Source organism: Staurois parvus, unplaced genomic scaffold (genome assembly GCF_062004578.1).
Source record: "Staurois parvus isolate SC_StPar_1 unplaced genomic scaffold, SC_StPar_1.0 ptg000091l, whole genome shotgun sequence".
NCBI lineage: Eukaryota > Metazoa > Chordata > Amphibia > Anura > Ranidae > Staurois > Staurois parvus.
The window spans coordinates 4,582,301-4,601,047 of NW_028317887.1; the positions used below are offsets into that span (position 1 = coordinate 4,582,301).

General features: G+C 39.2%; 1 protein-coding gene across 3 annotated transcripts in view; it reads left to right on the forward strand.

Annotated features, from left to right (window-relative positions):
- The window catches only part of AFF1 (ALF transcription elongation factor 1), a 231,117-nt gene that overhangs the window by 180,370 nt on the left and 32,000 nt on the right, over positions 1–18,747 (forward strand). For all 3 annotated transcript variants that reach the window (XM_089670570.1, XM_089670571.1, XM_089670572.1), the window contains 2 exons: positions 12,732–12,832; positions 18,202–18,436. In XM_089670570.1, coding sequence (XP_089526696.1) covers positions 12,732–12,832; positions 18,202–18,436 — 336 coding nt within the window. The remainder of the gene's footprint in view (positions 1–12,731; positions 12,833–18,201; positions 18,437–18,747) is intronic.

The window sequence follows — 18,747 nt, forward strand, 5'->3', positions numbered from 1 at the left end:
AGAGACACCTCAAAATACTAATTGACTCCTATCTATTTTATCAATTAGTTGGATAGATCTATTAACCCCTGGGATCAGAATTGATCTAGTGAGTCCCTGACCTGAGACTAATATGTTCAGTGTGACTTAATTGTGTGCACTTAGTGCATGAATGTTTGTGCCATACTTACTAGGTGATGACAGTCAGGGGTCCTCATGTTTGCAAAAAGGTTACCATTTTTCCAACGCACGTGCTAAAGCAAAACCAAATTTGATTAAAAGTTATATTTAGAGATTTGCTTTTAAAAACTACACAAACATTTTTGGTTAGTTTTCAGTACATAAGAGGATGATCATACAAATCTTACACACCAGGATAAATTCTGTTTATTTTAAATGTCATTAAACTCAAGTGAAAAAACTAGTCACATGGTCAGAAGTACTTATTCTTATTGTAAAGCTTTAAGAATGGAAACTAAAAACTTTTTTCTATGTACGCAGATGTCTGCGACAAGTCAAAACCATTTTCTGTGTAACTGTGAAGGAACGGGTAGACAGGTTTTTTGGGTGGGGGGTTTGTGCCTTCTAAAATAGTTTGGCACAGCCTCCCATAATGCAGGTATCTTCCTCTTGGCAGCTGAGATACCATCATTATATTGTGAGCACAGAGTGTGTCTGATCTTTGTTCCCTGATCACACACAGAAAACATTTTGCTAAGAGTCTACTCTTAAGAGTATTTACATGCACATTTTATTGCCTGCTTTTACAGGATTATGTAAATTCTTTGTTTATAGTGCCAGTTACTACTTTTTTTAAGCAGTGAAGGATGTGCTCTTCCTGAAATTGTGTTGGCATTTTATGTGAGCATGTTCGAGGAAATGTATATTAACAAAAACTGCACTAAGTATGACTTATACCTTTCAAAGAATTTCTTACCCTAGCTTAAAGGAAAACTGTAAAAAAAAATAGTGAAATTGAAACATAAGATCATTAGACTAAAATTAAGCCCACACATCTAATGATCGTAGGAAATGGCAAAAAGCAGAGCACTGAGGTTAATACCAAGCAAAAAAAAAAAACCTTTATTAAAAGCAGCACACTTCCATATAATTCACCAGTCCACCAGTGGATAATGACACAGCAGGTTGAAACACCAGATCCGATCTGTTGAAGTTACACAGAGGCAATAAATGGCCACCAAACATGCAGTAGCAGGGGCTCCAATGGGCCAGCAGTTGGTGTTGATAAAAAGAGCTGGTGGCATCTCCAGCTGCACTGTGAGTTCTGCTTTTAATAAAGATGTTTTTTCATTTGGTATTAACCTCAGCACCCTGCTTTTTGCTATTTCCTGTTTTATGAGGTGATCCTGCCCAGATCTCACGGGAGCTGCAGAGGTGAACCACATTTCATCCATCCACCCTTCATAATCCATCCATCCATCGCTTAATTCACTCCTCTACGGTTCATCTACTATTGCAGTAATTGCTGCTATATGACAGACTCTTAGTGTGTTTATCCATGGACTAATTGTTACACAGTACAGAGGAGCGCTGAATGTTCTGTGTAATTTTTACATGTTTCTTTTGTTTTTGTTTCATCTGATAATCGTGTATGCAGTAGAAACACTCTAGGTTTTGTTCTCTGCAAGCTGTTTTTCCGAACCTCATGATGTGGCAGAGGGGAGTGAACTCAAAATATTTTTTAGAGGATTGCTTATTAGATTCCCCACGGTTCCAAGGAAAGAAACTAAATACAATAAGTTGCATCAAAACCAAAGGTGTTCAAAGTTTTAACGTTGGTTTGCTTTAGAATGCAGACATAGCCAGAGTAGATAGGCCGCTCCCGCTGCAAGCATGTCACCAAGAATTACCTTGCTTTCAGTGTGGAAGCAGTGATCTCTCTGCAGGATTGGCAACACATACCTATACCTCTGCAATCAAAAAGATTACACACCCTCTGAGTTGGAGATCTCTAGCTCTGACTGAGGGTTGTGTGTTGAACTTCAGCAGAGACCACTGCTTCCACACAGAAAGAAAGGGTCCTTCTCTGCTGCTTGGTGAGGAAAGGCTTTTCTACTCAGATTGTGGCTGCTTTCTAAAGAACAGGAACTGTAAGACTCAAAACACATTTTTTTCATACTCCTAGAATGTATTTAGCTTATATAAAAAGTTTACGTTGCTCTAAAGGGAAACTATACAGTATTGTAATTTAGCACATACCGTATTTTTCGCTCCAAAAGACACACCTGACCATAAGGCACGCCTAGGTTTTAGAGGAAAAAACAAGAAAAAAAAATATTCTGAATCAATGGACTGCAGACATAGAACAGGAAATGACCAGAGACTGCGGACATGGTACAGGAGATGACCAGAGACTGCAGACGTAGTACAGGAGATGACCAGAGACTGCAGATATAGTACAGGAAATGACCAGAGACTGCGGACATGGTACAGGAGATGACCAGAGACTGCAGACGTAGTACAGGAGATTACCAGAGACTGCGGACGTAGTACAGGGGATGACCAGAGCCTGCGGACACAGTACAGGGGATGACCAGAGCCTGCGGACACAGTACAGGGGATGACCAGAGCCTGCGGACATAGTACAGGGGATGACCAGAGCCTGCGGACACAGTACAAGGGATGACTAGAGACTTCGGACGCAGTACAGGGGATGACCAGAGACTGCGGACGCAGTACAGGAGATGACCAGAGACTGCAGACAGTAAAGGAGATGACCAGAGACTGCCGACAGTATAGGGGATGACCAGAGACTGCGGACCTATAGGGAGGGAGGGGGAGCAGGTACCTGAATTTGACAGGTACCCGCTCCCACTTCTGCAAAGTTGTCCTCCCTTTACTGTGGGCACCTGGCTGTGACAGCTGGGTACCCACTGCGCATGCACGAGAAGCATTGCACTTTGTGAATGGCCCGGCGTCTTCTGGGACCTGTCATGTGTCCCACAAGACGCCGAACCATTCACAAAACGCAGCGCTTCTCGCACATGCGCAGTGGGCACCCGGCTGTCACAGATGCCGGCGCGGGAAGACTGCGCAGCGCTGGACCGAGGAACAGGTAAGGTCCTGGATCTGAGAACAGCTGAGCGGCCGGTCCGGTATTTCCGCCGCAGAAATACCGGACCGGCTGCTTTATATTCGCTCCATAAGACGCACTGTCATTTTCCCCCCTTTTTTGGGGGTGAAAAAAGTGCGTCTTATGGAGCGAAAAATATGGTATTTTATGGTATTGTAATTTAGCATATAATTTAGGGTATTGCAATTTAGCACATATTTTAAGTCGAAATCACTTTTACTTTACTATTGTACTTGCTTGCTCTTCTACTTTTCTGTCTGTTTTTCCAGTTTTGGATAGAGTGGAGATGGATTAGAACACCTATTAGGTTTTTATTGCTGTCTGTGCCCCCATTGAGGAGATTCACCCTCTCTATCTATCCTGTTTACCGTTATCACCGAAAGCAAAAGAAAAAAAATCCAAAATTTTGGGTTAATGCCAGAACAGTGATAGGAAATCTTCCAATGGGGATACTAGTGACACTCTTTTATTCTATTGCTTTGGAGGGATTCCCTTTTCCAATTTGGTTTATAACCCTCCCTTACTCTATCCAAAATGAAAAAAAAAAACCTTTTGCCTTTTAATTCTAGAGATTTGTAGAATAACCACAAGGTTCTGTCTTCACCAGTGCTCTTCAGGCTCCCAGTATGGCCCAGTAACCATTGATTAAAGGCTTGTAAACATGTCACACTGACATATCTGTGAGAACCAGCGTTTAGACATATTGGAGATGTTGTGTCTCATTACAAGAAAAGTGAGATTACTGCATCTCATCCTGTTTACTTCATTTAAATCACGATGTTTAAATCCTTTTTCCACCCAATGCATTGCGATGCACTGTGCTGTTGCTATTTTGCATGCTGCATGCTGTTTTTGGTGTGTTGACCTGTCCCATTAAATTCAAATTGAGTATTTCAAGAACACATGGCAGCATGTTAATCTAATTCATGTTAATGCATACATTGTGATGTAAATGAGTCTTAAAGTGGAACTTTACTCTCTCCATTAACCAGGGGCTTAGTTAAGGTGGCGGGTCGGGGGTCTGAACCCCCCCCCCTTCCCCAGAGGAGAGTTGTCAACCATCCGTGGCTGCAGCCCTCGAAATTTGGGCTGGGCAGTGAGAAGAACACAGCAGCGGGTACACAGCGGTGGTGGAAGGGAGGGGGGGGCAGAAAGAAAACCGTTCTCTGCAGCGGACAAGGCGGCGAGCAGTGCCAGGGCTAGGGGTGTGTGGGAGGGGCGCCGGTGGTTGTGGTGGCAGGAAGTGATCTCCTGTATGGCTTTCAATGAAGCAGCTGGAAGCCGTGGGGGGGAGAGGAGGAGAAGCAGCTTCCTGCCTGCATGCCTGAGCTAAAGGCAGATTGATTCTAGGAAGTAAATGCTACATGAATCATCTGCCCTTACTCAAGATTGCCATGGACAGGAATGCTAGGGGTGTTTTTCAAAGTGATTTTTCAGCAAAAAAACATGGATGAATGGGGGAATTTGCATTAAATATTAATAATGAATTAAATAGTGTTTTTGGTTTGTGGTGCCTGGATACAGTTTAGTTCCCCTTTAACTCTTCAACTAATTCAAGTGAAAAAACACAGGGTTTTTTGTAAAGATAGCATTGTTTATTTTCTTAAACTGCTTCTGCCTCATATACAGACAGGATCATTTCCATGAAATGCTCAATTTATAAATAAATAATATATTTCCTCCATGCTAGAAGCTAACTGACAAAGTAAAATGAGGGCAGAGGATTGTAATTTACAATTCTCTTGAAATTATATGTATCGAGTTTGGACCTACTCAGTTGGTGCAATTAATGCAGTTGGCCTGTGATGGAGATTTTTTTTTTTTTGTTTTGAAACAATATTTTTAATATAGTCACATGCAATGATTGCAGTACATTAAGGTACTGGAAAGAGGAAATGCTAAATTGTCACAAAATGAACAAAAGCTAATTATAACCATAATGCAGAAACCGCTTGTAAGCTTAAGGCCTCATGCAAAAACAAAAAGATACTTAAGCTGGCCATACACGTGTAGATTTTCGGACGAGAATATTCATACGAAAATTCTTTGAACATTCGGTGAATGGGCGAATGTCATCCGAAAATCATCTTTTTGCTTTTAACTTTTGAGTTTAAAATTAATGTAATTTCTGAATGATAACCACATATACTGACCAAAAATTTGTTTGAGAAGTTTTCCTTCCTGCCTTTTCAAATTTTCCTGTCACTGCTACCAAAATTATCATCGATTTGACCCCACTAACGATTAGAAAATCAAACGAAAATTCTCGAATGAAAATCTATACATGTATGGCCAGCTCTAATGGAGTTTGACCTTTTTTTGTCCCTCCAAACACCCACTGATGTTAACCTATGTGTCCGTGCACATATAGACATTTGAAGGTGTTTGGAGAAAGGAAAAAAAAACATCACTTGCTCATTCAGGAAAGAGCGCTCTGGCAGAAAACAAAAGGAAAAAAAAAAATGCTGATCGCACATAAAACACGTGTAAACAGGCCTAAGGTGCATTTAGCATTTGAGGGTTCATTAATTTCAGTGGCCAAGAGAAAAGGTGTTCAGAAGAGCTGTGCAAACACCCAGTGTGCATGCTATCTTATGCCTACTACACACAATGAGAATATTTTCTCATTTATTAATTTTTTTGCATGCTAGTCTCACATTGAAAACTAATAGGTTACTAGAGTTAGGAAAATTCTTGTAAGACAGAATACAACTTCCCCTGATAATGTATTATAGGTATTCTTTCATTTCTGAGCTTGTGCGGCCTTGGTCACTGGATTTTCCATTAGTGAATACTGTAATTATTAAATGAAAATGTTTGTCTGTTTTCTTACGAGAAATTTTCATGCTTGTCCCTTTGGATAATTTCACATGAACTCTCATGATCAGCTCTTGAAAGATGTGTTCTAAGGATCAGATGATTGTACGCTTGCTCCGTAAACATTTTTTTTCATCCGATTTTCTCATCCTGCGTACTAGGCATAACGCTGTAGAAAAGCCCCTCAAATACAAATAACCAAAATATAGAATTGTTACACAAGTACCTGTATTCCATGCACAATTAAACCCTAAAAAGTCCCTTTTGGTATGGCTGCAACCTGTAGAGATACCAGACTCTTAAGGCTGGATCTCAACAATCAAAAATGAACAGATGCTTAAATACTATAGACATCTACAATTTAACCTGATTAATTTATAAGAATAATGGTCTATTGTGCTTAACCTCAATGATAATTTTCCACTTTATATGATCTTTCAAATAAATATATGGGTAGATAGAAACATTAAAAAAAACATTCTATATGCTGCATGCGTTTATCATATATAATGAATGGGTACACGTATAAAGCAGCATCCAGGCTTCATTTCTTCTAGAATCTTCCTTTGCTGTGTGTATTGTAAGGCTCCATGCACACTGAGCTCACACTGCTTCTACATGAGTTTTTGTTTTGCCTGTTGAAGCAGCTCAGTGGTATCCTATGTGTCCATTCACATTAGGACTTTCAGAGGCATATTTTAAGTACAGTGTTTAATGACAGACAAAAAAATCCATTCTGGTTTGCAGTTTTGAGGAGTTTTCTGGCAAAAAAAACCCCACTAAACGATCCTAAACTCCTGTACGCTCTATTTGAGCATTTTTTTCTGGGAAAAGGACTGGCATTTTTTTAAAGCCCAGTGCGCATGAGCCTTCAGAACTCTGAAGCAAATTAATTCTAATGAACTGGGTTGGGGGATATGATGTGAGAGGTAGTAGAAAACCTGTCAAATGAACTGTTTAGTGTCATATGACTGTGCTTTCCTCTGATTCATGAGTTCTCCTTGCAGCATTATGCAAAGAACACACCGCAGGGTATTATAGGCTCCAAAATCTATTCTGTATGTCATAAATAGGACCTAGAATGTTGTAGATGTAGTGTAGAGTGTTCTTAGTTAACTATCTTTATGCTTTCTAATCTTTTGACAATAGGCATTGTGCGGTTGTTGGATTGCACATGCACAGTCTGCCCACTGGATAATCTTTCCCCATATTAGTGAATTGTAATGAACTCATAGGCAGTTTATCTCAAGCAATGGCTTCTCTGTTTAGTTGCTGGAGATAACAATTTTGTTGAATAAACCAGTCTTTGTCTAGTCCTGCCAAGGTTAGCAGTATCAGTCAATATGTATCTAATGTTTATGGGTAATTTCAAGTCTTGGACTTAAACAGCAAGATTTTCATTAGTAGCAACTGTAGTGCATGCTGAGCAACTGACACCATAAGTTGATTAGTTATTTTCTTGCATGCTGGAAAATGTTTATAAACAGCATTGTAGTAACTATATTTTTCATCAAAAAGGAATCTACACTGTGCACACCTTGACTAATTTATATTCTACAAGTATTAGAAGGATTGGTATATCCGAACTGTAAAAGATGTTTTGGCCAATATTTAACCACTTCAGCTCTTGTATCTTTACACCCCTGTGGAGCAGAGCAGTTTTTACATTTCCATTATAAGCCTATTTTTTTCACTGATAACTTTGTCATTACTTAAGACAACAAAGTTATACATATGTTAATACAAAATAAATACAATTTAATATTTAGTAAGAAAATACTAAATTGAAGAAAAAAAATGTTTCCTTTGACTGTTTAAAATGATTTTATTGTAAATAGAAAATATATATTGTTATCTCTCCTGCTTAAAATTATGCTAAGATTATGTTTCTGGTCCAAAGCATGGCAAGAGTTATTGCATACATTCTTTTAATTTTGGCACATTTTCTTTTGTGAAACTTAAGTAATAAAATTAATAAAAATTAAAAGAAAATTTTATATATATATATATATATATATATATATATATATATATATATATATATATATATATATATAAATTAATATTAATGGTTAGAAAATACAGACAAAAAAGTAGCAGGAAAATAGTTAAGGAGTAGATTAGGGCTGAATGGAGTTACCAAAGGGTTAATAAGGAGCTAAATGCATTTTATTTAAAAGCAAGTATAAGGTTTCTTTTACCTGGTTTCCTATTCAGATCAAAAATCACATTTTTGATCTACGTATGAATTAAATGGCACATAGAATAAAACAGTATATTATTGCATTGTTTTTACGCTATAACATTTGCAAACTTTCTGTAAGTGTAATTTCATACAGGATCATCTGCATTTGACAGCTGTTTCTGTTGTGTAGTACATAGCAATGTGGGAATGTCATTTTGACAGCCTGCTATAGTGTTTTTCATGACGCATCTTTCAGTTCACAAAATCTTTATTTGGTCAAGATGTCTAATATATTTAGAATAGTTTAAACAGTTGTGTGCTTTGAAGTACTAAAAAAAAAAAAAAAAAAAAACCTCAACTATGTACCTTGCACATATGCTGTACACCCTGTTCCATGTTGGCCATAAAGTGCTTTCCAGGTCCAGTGTACTTGGCCTATGGCTTAAGACTCACTTTGTGAGTAAGCTGGTCAGGTCAAGCATTGGGAGCTGCCTCAAGTACATAGGTCCCTGAGCGTCTTGGAAAATTCCCTATTTCCTGCTGGTCTCCACTAAGGAGTTATATCATCTGCTTGCTGGAGTTTTGCGTGCACACAAAGTACTTTTTCCTGGCATAAAACATTGGGGAAAGAGCCACATGCAACTTTGATCTTCAGTCCATTACTGCTGCCAGCCTTTGGTGACTAGGGTCACCTCCAGCCTTCTGACCCACACCTGCTCCCAGCTGTCTGGGCTTTAAAAGGACCTAAGGCCTTGCCTCGTACCCTGAGCCATAAGTCGCCTTATTGCCACACATTTGCAATATGTCTGATTCTAAACACAGTGGACAGCCCAGCTGTAATAAGTTTACAAAGCTCATGCTCTACTAATCACTGTGTGCTTACAACATGCCTCCTAATGGTGCTGACATCTACAGCCTGAAATCCTGGTACTTACTGCTACTCGAGTATAATTTGTCACTAGTCTTCTTTTATGCTATGCTGATATGGCCAGTTCCTTTGCCCTTTTGGCTGAGGTTTTTTTACTACAGTCATGCAAGACTTAAAGGCCAAAATGAGCTTCTGAGCCCTCAGCTGCTGTCTAATTCTGAGTTGCTCCAGTCTTTATCTGATGAAGCTACAGTCTACTGCTATTACTCTGAAGTGATGAGACCATTTTGGCTTTCATTGATGCAGTGATACTAAAAGATCAACCTCTTGCTTCTACAAGTTTTGTTTCCAGTTTTGGGTCATTTGAAGCCCATAAAGCCACAAAGTCTTAGGCCTGGTTCACACCTATGCAGTTTGCTGTTGATCTGTTTATGCAGTTTTTTTGTGGTGTGTTTTTACACACACATTCTTGAAGCGCTTTTCACATGTTTTATGATGTGTTTTTATGGTTTTTATTGTTTTTTTTTTGTCGGGCAGATTAAAAAATGCAAAAAAGCATAAAAAACGCACTATATGCATTTTCTGCAGCATCTCTATTGAAGTCTGTTGAACCAAAAAAGTACCGTTTTTAAGTTTAAAAAAGTCCTTGACCCTTTCCAAAAAAGTAGCGGCTGAAAAAAAGCATAGATGTGAACGTGTGATGATAGGAAACCATGTTAAATAGACTGTAGTGTGTTCCTTCAAAAACTACCAAAATATGCATAGGTGTGAACCAGGGCTTAAGCAGCCCATAGATGATTGTTTTTTTTTGTTTTGTTTTTTTCACTGCTTTCCCCATTATCACATTCAAGGTGAATGAGGGAATCACTCCTGCTGAGCTATTGTGTTCTGATAGCAGGGAATACAATGTCAGAATACAATGATCAGCACTTATCTGACAGGCTGGCTGTACAGAAGTTGTTCGGTAGATGCACCGTCAGTCCCGTTAAGTCTGAGATTGAGCTCTGCAATCAGTTTTGCAGAGTTGCTTTATTATTTCGGGTCACAATCCTGCGCAATGTCTCTGGGTCAGTTGACCATGTTGACCGTGCTTATGCTTATCAGACGACGGTTTCCTGGAAACTGTATATGCCATCATAATCTTTTAATATGGTACCTCGCGACACGGCAAATAAATTGGCAACTTCAGTCACAGAGGCACCGGCTAAGTGAGCACCAACAGTTTGCCCTCTTCTCTTTGTAGTTCAGAGAGAGCGAGAGAGAGAGTGTGTGTGTATGTATGTATGTATAGGTGTGTGCGTGTGCGCGTGCGTGTGTATATATACAGTGGGGATCGAAAGTTTGGGCACCCCAGCTAAAAATTTGTATTAATGTGCATAAGGAATCCAAGGAAAGATGGAAAAATCTCCAAAAGGCATCAAATTACAGATTAGACATCCTTATAATATGTCAACAAAAGTTAGAGTTTATTTCCATCATTTACACTTTCAAAATAACAGAAAACAAAAAAATGGCATCTGCAAAAGTTTGGGCACATTGCAGAGTTAATATCTTGTACTGCCCCCTTTGGCAAGTATCTTTGCCAAGAGTCTTTCAATTCTTGTTTGAGGTATCTTTGCCCATTCTTCCTTACAAAAGTCTTCCAGTTCTTTGAGATTTCTGGGCTGTCTGTCACTTCCCTGACAGCTCGAGGACAAGCTGATCGGAACAGAAGCGTTTCTCTCTCCCGATCAGCCTGTCCCCATCCAGCACACACCCTCGCCCCCTAGTAAAACACTCCCCTCACACAGATAACCCTTCCTTGAAAAATAAAGTTAACCCCTTCCTCCCCAGTGCCATTAGTACAGTGGCAGTTTTTTTTTTGCACTGATCACTGTATTGGTGTCACTGGGGATGTCAGTGACCCCAAGTCAGTACCCCCAATGTCAGAATGTCCGCCGCATAAGTCGCTGATCGCCGCCATAAGTCACTGATCGCCGCCATTATTAGTATAAAAAAAACTAAAATCCCAGTATCTTTCCCGCCATTTGTAACCGCTATAACTTTCACGTAAACCAATTAATTTACACGTATTGGGTTTTTTTTTAGCAAAGACACGTTGCAAAATGCATTTTAGCAGAAATTTATGACTAAATATGATTTTTAAATTTTTTTTTACTGGACGGGTTTTATAGCAAAAAGTCCAAAATATTGTTTTTTTTTTCCTCAAAATTGTCAGCCTTTTTTTTTATAGCGCAAAAAATAAAAACCGCACAGGCAATCAAATACCACCAAAAGAAAGCTCAATTTGTGGGAAAATAAAGGATGTAAATTTCATTTATGTACCGTATTGCATGACCGCACAATTATCCGTTAAACTAGCGCAGCGCTGTATAGCAAAAAAATGGCGTAAATTGCAGTATTTATACCATAGTTTGTAGACGCTATAACGTTCACAAAAAGCAATCAATATACACTTATTGGGATTTTTTTTACCAAAAACATGTAGCAGAATACATTTTGGCCTAAATTTATAACTAACTTTGAGTTTACTATATATTTTTTATAGCTGAAAGTAAAAAACATTGTTTTTCTTCAAAATTTTTGGCCTTTTTTTGTTTATAGTGTGAAAAATAAAAAGCGCACAGGTGATCAAATACCACCGAAAGAAAGCTCTATTTGTGTGAAAAAAAGGACGTAAATTTCGTTTGGGTGCAGCATTGCATGACCGCGCGATAAGTTGAATTAGTGCAGCGCCGAGTAGCAAAAAGAGGCCTGTCATTAAGGGGGGTAAATCCTCTGGAGGTCAGGTGGTTAAGGACAGCTCACTTTTATTGAAACAAAACATAGTTTCTCACGCAGGGGTTTCAGCTTTAAACAAAACAGTGTTAACTGAAAATGCTGAGCTACCTGGCCCACCTGTCAGCAGCGCTGCTGTTCACACCGATCTCACAGACCAAGAACACCTCAGGCTTGCTAAGCCTATATTTGCAGGAACTCACTGCATAGGCCGCACTCCTGGCCTCTGACCTCTGGATAGGGTTCTTCCAGCACCCTGGACTTTCCCACTTCTCAAAAACACAGGACTCCCTCTGACTTCCTCTGTGGATTTGCTAGTCACCTCAGCTTTCTTGGTCTTTCCTAACCCGTGTAGATGTCCTGACTTTCCCAGTCCTTTGAGCAAGAAGCTCCACAACATATTGTTTTTCTCCCTCCTTTGTAACATCCTCTGTGAGCTCCTGAACCTCTTTCTTTTTTTTTCCCCTTGTTTGGAACAAGCATTACATGTTAGTTGCCCTCATATACACTTCAAGTTTGCAGTGTTGCCATGACTGCTGCCTGTTTTGGGTGACTCATTTCTCTGGCAGTATCCTGTGGATACGAACATTGCATGCAGGGACTGGAGTTGTTTCTCCAAAATTCTGGGCACATCAGTAGAAACACACAGCCCCTACAGCCTAGATGGCAAGGCAATCCCCCCTGTTCCGACCCCCCCACCTCCTTTTCCAAGCTAGCAGACTGACTCTAGACTGAGCTGCCCACTGTTAACTCTTTCCTGTGCAGACTAAAAGTTCAGGGAAGAAACACTGAGAGAGCAGGAGCCAGCAGCACTGAAAATTGTAAACTGCAAGTGCTTGAATAAGAATAATAACAAATAGTTTACTGGAAAATGTTTTTTTTATTTTATAGTGCTCAATGTATTAAATAACACAGAAGATTTAATACTACTTTAACATAGTCTGCTTTCTTGCTCTTAATTACAAAACAAATTCTCTGCTAAAATGTTTTTTTTTCTTGCTTATTGCCAGGTGGAGGAAAAAGAAAAAAATGGATCACATGGAACACACAAGAAAATTAAGTTGGATAATGATGCAAAGGCCTCTTCAAGTCACAAGGAATCAGCGAAAAAGTACTTTTTAAAGTGCATTTCCATTTTTGCAGCTAAATTGGGATAACACCTAATTTATATTTGTTACTTGTTTCCATTTACATAGCTTTTACATTAAACAGAAACCTAACCCTGCCTACCCCCTCCCCTTGTGTGAAACATAAGCACAATCTTCTCCAGTGCGCCATCTTTGATGGGATCTGGTGCATGTGTGGACAAGCTACAAGTCTCTGCCAGCTCTGCAGAACCTGGCAGAGACCCAGCAGCATGCTGAGCATGTGCAAGTTCATCCATGCATGTGCAGACACGCCACTGGCCTCTGCCAGTTCTCTAACATTGACTAGGCTGTGAATGTGCCCACGTACAAGATCTCATGATGTGCTCCTGGAATTGCTATGTCACACATCCCAGGAGGCACTTTATAAGATCTTGGGCATGTGCAGGAGACCTGTGGCGGCATATCTGTGCATGCGCCGAGCCCCATTACATTATCCTAGGCTGGGATTTGCACATTTGCCCAAAAATATGTATTTAAAAAGTGAAGAGGGAGGGGTAGGAGGCAAGAGAGAGTACTTTCCTAAATTGAGTAAAGTTCCCCTTAAACTTAAAAAAAAAAAAAAAATTGCTACTTCCCTTTTTGTTGATTTTACTTGCTTACCAAATTTTCCCATGTATGTAATGTTGAGTAGGGAACTGTGGAGTTATAATTTAGTCTAATTATCCCTGTCTGTACTGTGCTAACAGATCTCCTTATCAGTTGTAAACTAGATTTGAACACTGTCCAAACAATGGGTTAAAGATGTTAAAGCTTGGGTGGTATATTGTTTAATGCACTTTCCCTCAGTTTGTTCATCTAAGGCCTTATTTACACAGGCAGACAGGTAGGGATAAAAATAGGTGGTTTTATCACTACTGACCTTCCCAACAGCAAGGGAACATGCCCAGCAACCATGTTGGTACACATTGCTGCAATTGCAGCAAAATACATACCACAGGTCACGTTCGGCTGACAAATGCAACCTATTCAAGTGAATTGAGCCATACCGCAGCCACCTTTCAACTGCATGTAACTCACATGGTTGGGCTGCAGTTTAGCAGACTTTCAATGGTTAACGAAGGCGGTGAAGAGGTGACCCATTTCCTCAGAGCCACCTCTCAAATGCCTCGGAAAAATGATCCAACGCAGATAGTTTTTCAGAGGAGCAGCAATGACGGCTATACATGTAAGCGTGCCTAACAGATTGTTCAGAATAGCTTGCAAACTATCTATAGAGACCCAAGTGCACAAAGTTTACTTAAAAGTGTATGTCCACTTTTGCAGTCAAATATGAGAATCTGTATGTATGTTTACCCATTCACACAGCATACCTAAAAAAAAAAAAAAAATTTTTTAAAATGATTGCAATATATTGAAAGTCAGATTTTGTAAGAATAAAAAAAGTATTTTTTCTTTACCTTTTGTAGTCTTCATTTTGAAGCAGATTCCTTCATAGGTCTGTATAGGCAGTTTGCAATTTCTGCAAATAATTTATATGTAGAAAACCTACTCCAAAGAAAGACTACAAGGGTAAGAAACATTTAAAAAAAAATATTAATTATGCTGTATGAATGGGAACACATAACAAGCATAAAGTGGGAGAATCTCAATAAATTGTGTGTGTATGTATGTATGTGTGTATATATATATATATATATATATATGTGTGTGTGTGTGTGTGTATATATATATATATATATAGTTGTGTTCAGACATCACTAACCTGATCAATCACTGTTTTTGGTAGAAATGATATTTCTACATGGCAAATAATTTACTAGCAGGTGTAGTAGAGTAATAGAAATCCAGCAGACCCAACAGTCATGACATGCATGCTGCTGATTCTGTGTAATTGAATTACTAATTGAAAGGGGCATGTTCAAAATAATAGCAGTGTGGAGTTCTATTAGTGAGGTCATTCATTCTTTGAAAAACAGCTGGCAAGTATTGCCCTTATTTAAGGAAGGAAGGCAGCAAATGTTGTACATGCTGGTTACAGTGCATTTCTCTCTGAAATTCTGAGAAAAATGGGTTGTTCCAGACATTGTTCAAAAGAACAGCGTACCTTGAATAAAAAGTTGATTGGAGAGGGGAAAACATATAAAGAAGTGCAGAAAATGATAGGCTGCTCAGCTAAAATGATTGCAAATGCTTTAAAATGGCAACCAAAACCTGAAAGACGTGGAAGAAAGCGAAAAACTACCATTCAAATGGATAGAAGAATAGCCAAAATGGCAAGGACTCAGCCAACAATCAGCTCCAGGAAGATCAAAGAAGGTCTAAAGTTACCTGTGAGTACTGTTACAATTAGAAGACGCCTAAGTGAAGCCAAGCTATGTGCAAGAAGCCCCCGCAAAGTCCCACTGTTGAAAAAAAGACATGTGCTGAAGAGGTTACAATTTGCCAAAGAGCACATTGACTGGCCTAAAGAGAAATGGCGCAACATTTTGTGGACTGATAAAAGTAAGATTGTTCTTTTTGGGTCTAGTGGCCGGAGACAGTTTGTCAGACGACCCCCAAACACTGAATTCAAGCCACAGTATACTGTGAAGACAGTGAAGCATGGTTGTGCAAGCATCATGATATGGGCATGTTTCTCATACTACGGTGTTGGGCCTATTTATCGCATACCAGGGATCATGGATCAGTGTGAATACATCAGAATAATTGAAGAGGTCATGCTGCCTTATGCTGAAGAGGAAATACCCTTGAAATGGGTGTTCCAACAAAACAACGACCCCAAACACACCAGTAAACGTGCAACATCTTGGTTCCAGACCAACAAGATTGACGTTATGGAGTGGCCAGCCCAATCCCCGGATCTTAATCCAATAGAAAACTTGTGGGGTGACATCAAAAATGCAGTTTCTAAGGTAAAACCAAGAAATAGAGAAGAACTGCGGAATGTAGTCCAATCATCCTGGGCTGGAATACCTGTTCACAGGTGCCAGAAGTTGGTTGACTCCATGCAACACAGATGTACAGCAGTTCTCAGAAACAGTGCTTATACAACCAAATATTAATTAAGTGATTCAAAGGAAAGCAAAATCTTCAAACATTTTTCAGTTTATATAGTGAATGTTTGAGTTTGTAAAGAAGAATACAAACACTGCTTTTTTTTTTTTTGAACAGTCTAATATTCACTTTTCTTCAACTTTTCTAGAGGAACAACACAAATTTGCTATATTTTTCTTCATGTTTTGATTTGGAATAGAATGTGTAGTGTTCCCAATGCATTTGTGTGTATGGAAATAAAAGCTATTAGGATTTTGAGCTTTATTCACTTTTTTCAACACACTGCTATTATTTTGAACACAACTGTATATGTGTGTGTGTGTGTGTGTGTATGTATGTATGTATATATATATAATACACACACATATACTACATATTGCTTTCAAACTGATATATAAAGCCCACTGTCAGCTGACGTCACTCGGCTTGTCCAGACTCTAGTGGGATTTGCCCAGATGTCTGAATCGACAGCCATTGTGAGCTTGATCCATCCGCGCCCAGCGCTGCAGGGGCAGCTCGAGACGGACAGTAACCGCCTCTCTGCAGACTGAATACTGAGAACTGAGCAATAAGCGGTCTATGATCGCTCAGTTCTCGGTCTTAGAGGCAGCGAGGGACAGCTTCAGCTGCAATCGGTGCGGCAGTTATGTGAGTACGATTGTTTTTTTTCTTTTTTTTTCTTCCAAAGCTTCTCTTTTAAATGTATATCTTTATTGGAATGTGGTTTGTCATTTTCAAAAAGCTGCTAGCAGGCTTTAGTAAGCTTCCGCACTCCTAGCAGCTTTGTGGTCGTAAGTGTTCTATGGACACAGACGCTTAATGGCTGTGTATGATGTGTATCCAAATAACAGTGTAACTATTTAACCTTCCCAGCTGCCGCTGAATGTGCACCTTTACAGAAGCCCTGTAGTGACTAAACACATCACACCTAATGTGTGTGTGCAGAACTGTCTAAAACCCCAAAGTGCATCATACATAAGTAAATTCTCAGAATGAATATAAAATATCACAATACATATGAGTTATACAATATTTCAAATACAGTCCTGATATCCGATGTAGTCTGGTGACAAAACGCATAGATGTGGGACTTCCAGTTGATGACATCACTTTGCTGATGTCACGTCCACCACTTGAAACACATGCTGATTCCAGAACACAGAGGAGCAACGGCGCTTCAAAACTAACTGTTGAATGGTAATACCAGGTGCCAGATTAGGTATCATTTATATGAGTGGAACTGCATTGTTTTTATCTAGTAATTGTAATAAAATTTGTTGCTCAATACTTTTCTTCTGGGTTAATGCTACTCTGCCTGGACTAACATAAAGCATAAGTGGAAGCATACAGAGATCTCCATGGAGTAGTGGATTTTCCTGGAGAAAGCGGTCTTTGTTCAACATATTGACCTACTTATTGCTTATAAGGGGTCAATTGCTTCTGGTGAGTGAACACTGTTTAAGGGGGCGCTCAGAAAAATAAGGCACTTGAAGTGGTGGAACAGTGTGGCATAGCTGTTTAGACTAATCATTTTTAAGAATTCTTGAAGCACCTTATTGAGGTTTGCTACCATTTTTGAGCACTTGCATGATATTTTGAAGCACGTTATGTGGACTGTGTTGAAATATCATATAATTTATATTTATTGTGATATTTTATGTTTATTCTGAGGATTTATTTATGCACACCTCACTTTGGTTTTTTTGGGGGGTTTTGCACAGACACACATTCGGTATGATACTAGAGAACTTACATTTATTTATTATTTGATTAGCGCTGCTCTTTCTTCTTGTTTTAGTCTTTACAGTGCATTAGTAGGGATGCACATTGAGCGGCAGCTGGGACGGTTAAAATTTACACTTTTATGGATACACATCATACACTGCCATTTTGTGTGTGTGTCCATAGAATTATTCATAACACAAAGATAATTGGCACTGCTAGAACTGAGGAGTTAACAGCTCCAACAAAGCGGCTTAGTTTTCAGAAACAAGCTGAAGGAAGTGTAGACAGGGCCATACAGATCTGCATGTTTTCTTAGGTTCAGGATTAATGCCCACTGGTTTGAATGTGGCCATTTTGCTGATTGACTCTTTTTCCAGTGATGGCTACTGATTCTCAAACATCTGGGACTAAAATTATATTAGAAAGTATGTTGTGGTTTATTGGGATTGTGCATATGAATTAATTTATTATTACTTTGTGGAAGTTTCAGAAAGTCTAGTGCTTTCATTTAGCTCCATAATCATCCCAGGTTACCAAAGATAAACAAATTAGGAAAGGTCTTGAAAGTTTTCTGCGTTACATTAATATGCTGCTTTTTATTTTATTAATTCAGAGTGCCTAAAATCTCTCCTGAGGACTCCCATAAGGAACACCGACATCAGAAAGTTAAATCTCCCTCGCAGCACAAAAAGCCTGAGAAGATAGCACACAAGAGACACCCTAGTGAGAGCAGCCCCTGCAGGCAGCTGTCCACCACAAGCAGCAACAAAAGCAGTAGCAAAGAACATACTACTCCCAAACAAAGAAAGGTGGAGGAGACAAGTATCGAACGCACAAAAAACAGCAAGGTACGTTCACTGATTGAATTAGTCATCTCTATCTCCCTCAGCCATCAGTGTAGTTCTCTGCAGCAGCAAATACCATCTAAATTATTTTCGCTGATGTTGGCAGAAAGAAATGTACATCTGGGGATGACAGGACAAAATGCTGCGTTGCTTTGGTCTCTGTATAAATGTTCAAAATAGTTTGAGTGGATTGTTCTGTAAAGCTTGGATGACTGGATGCGTGATCTGCTGTGCTTAGCAAAACTATTATTAATTCTTCCTGGGTGCAGAAACATGGAGCACTAACTGTGGTAAGGGAAAAATTTAACAATGCA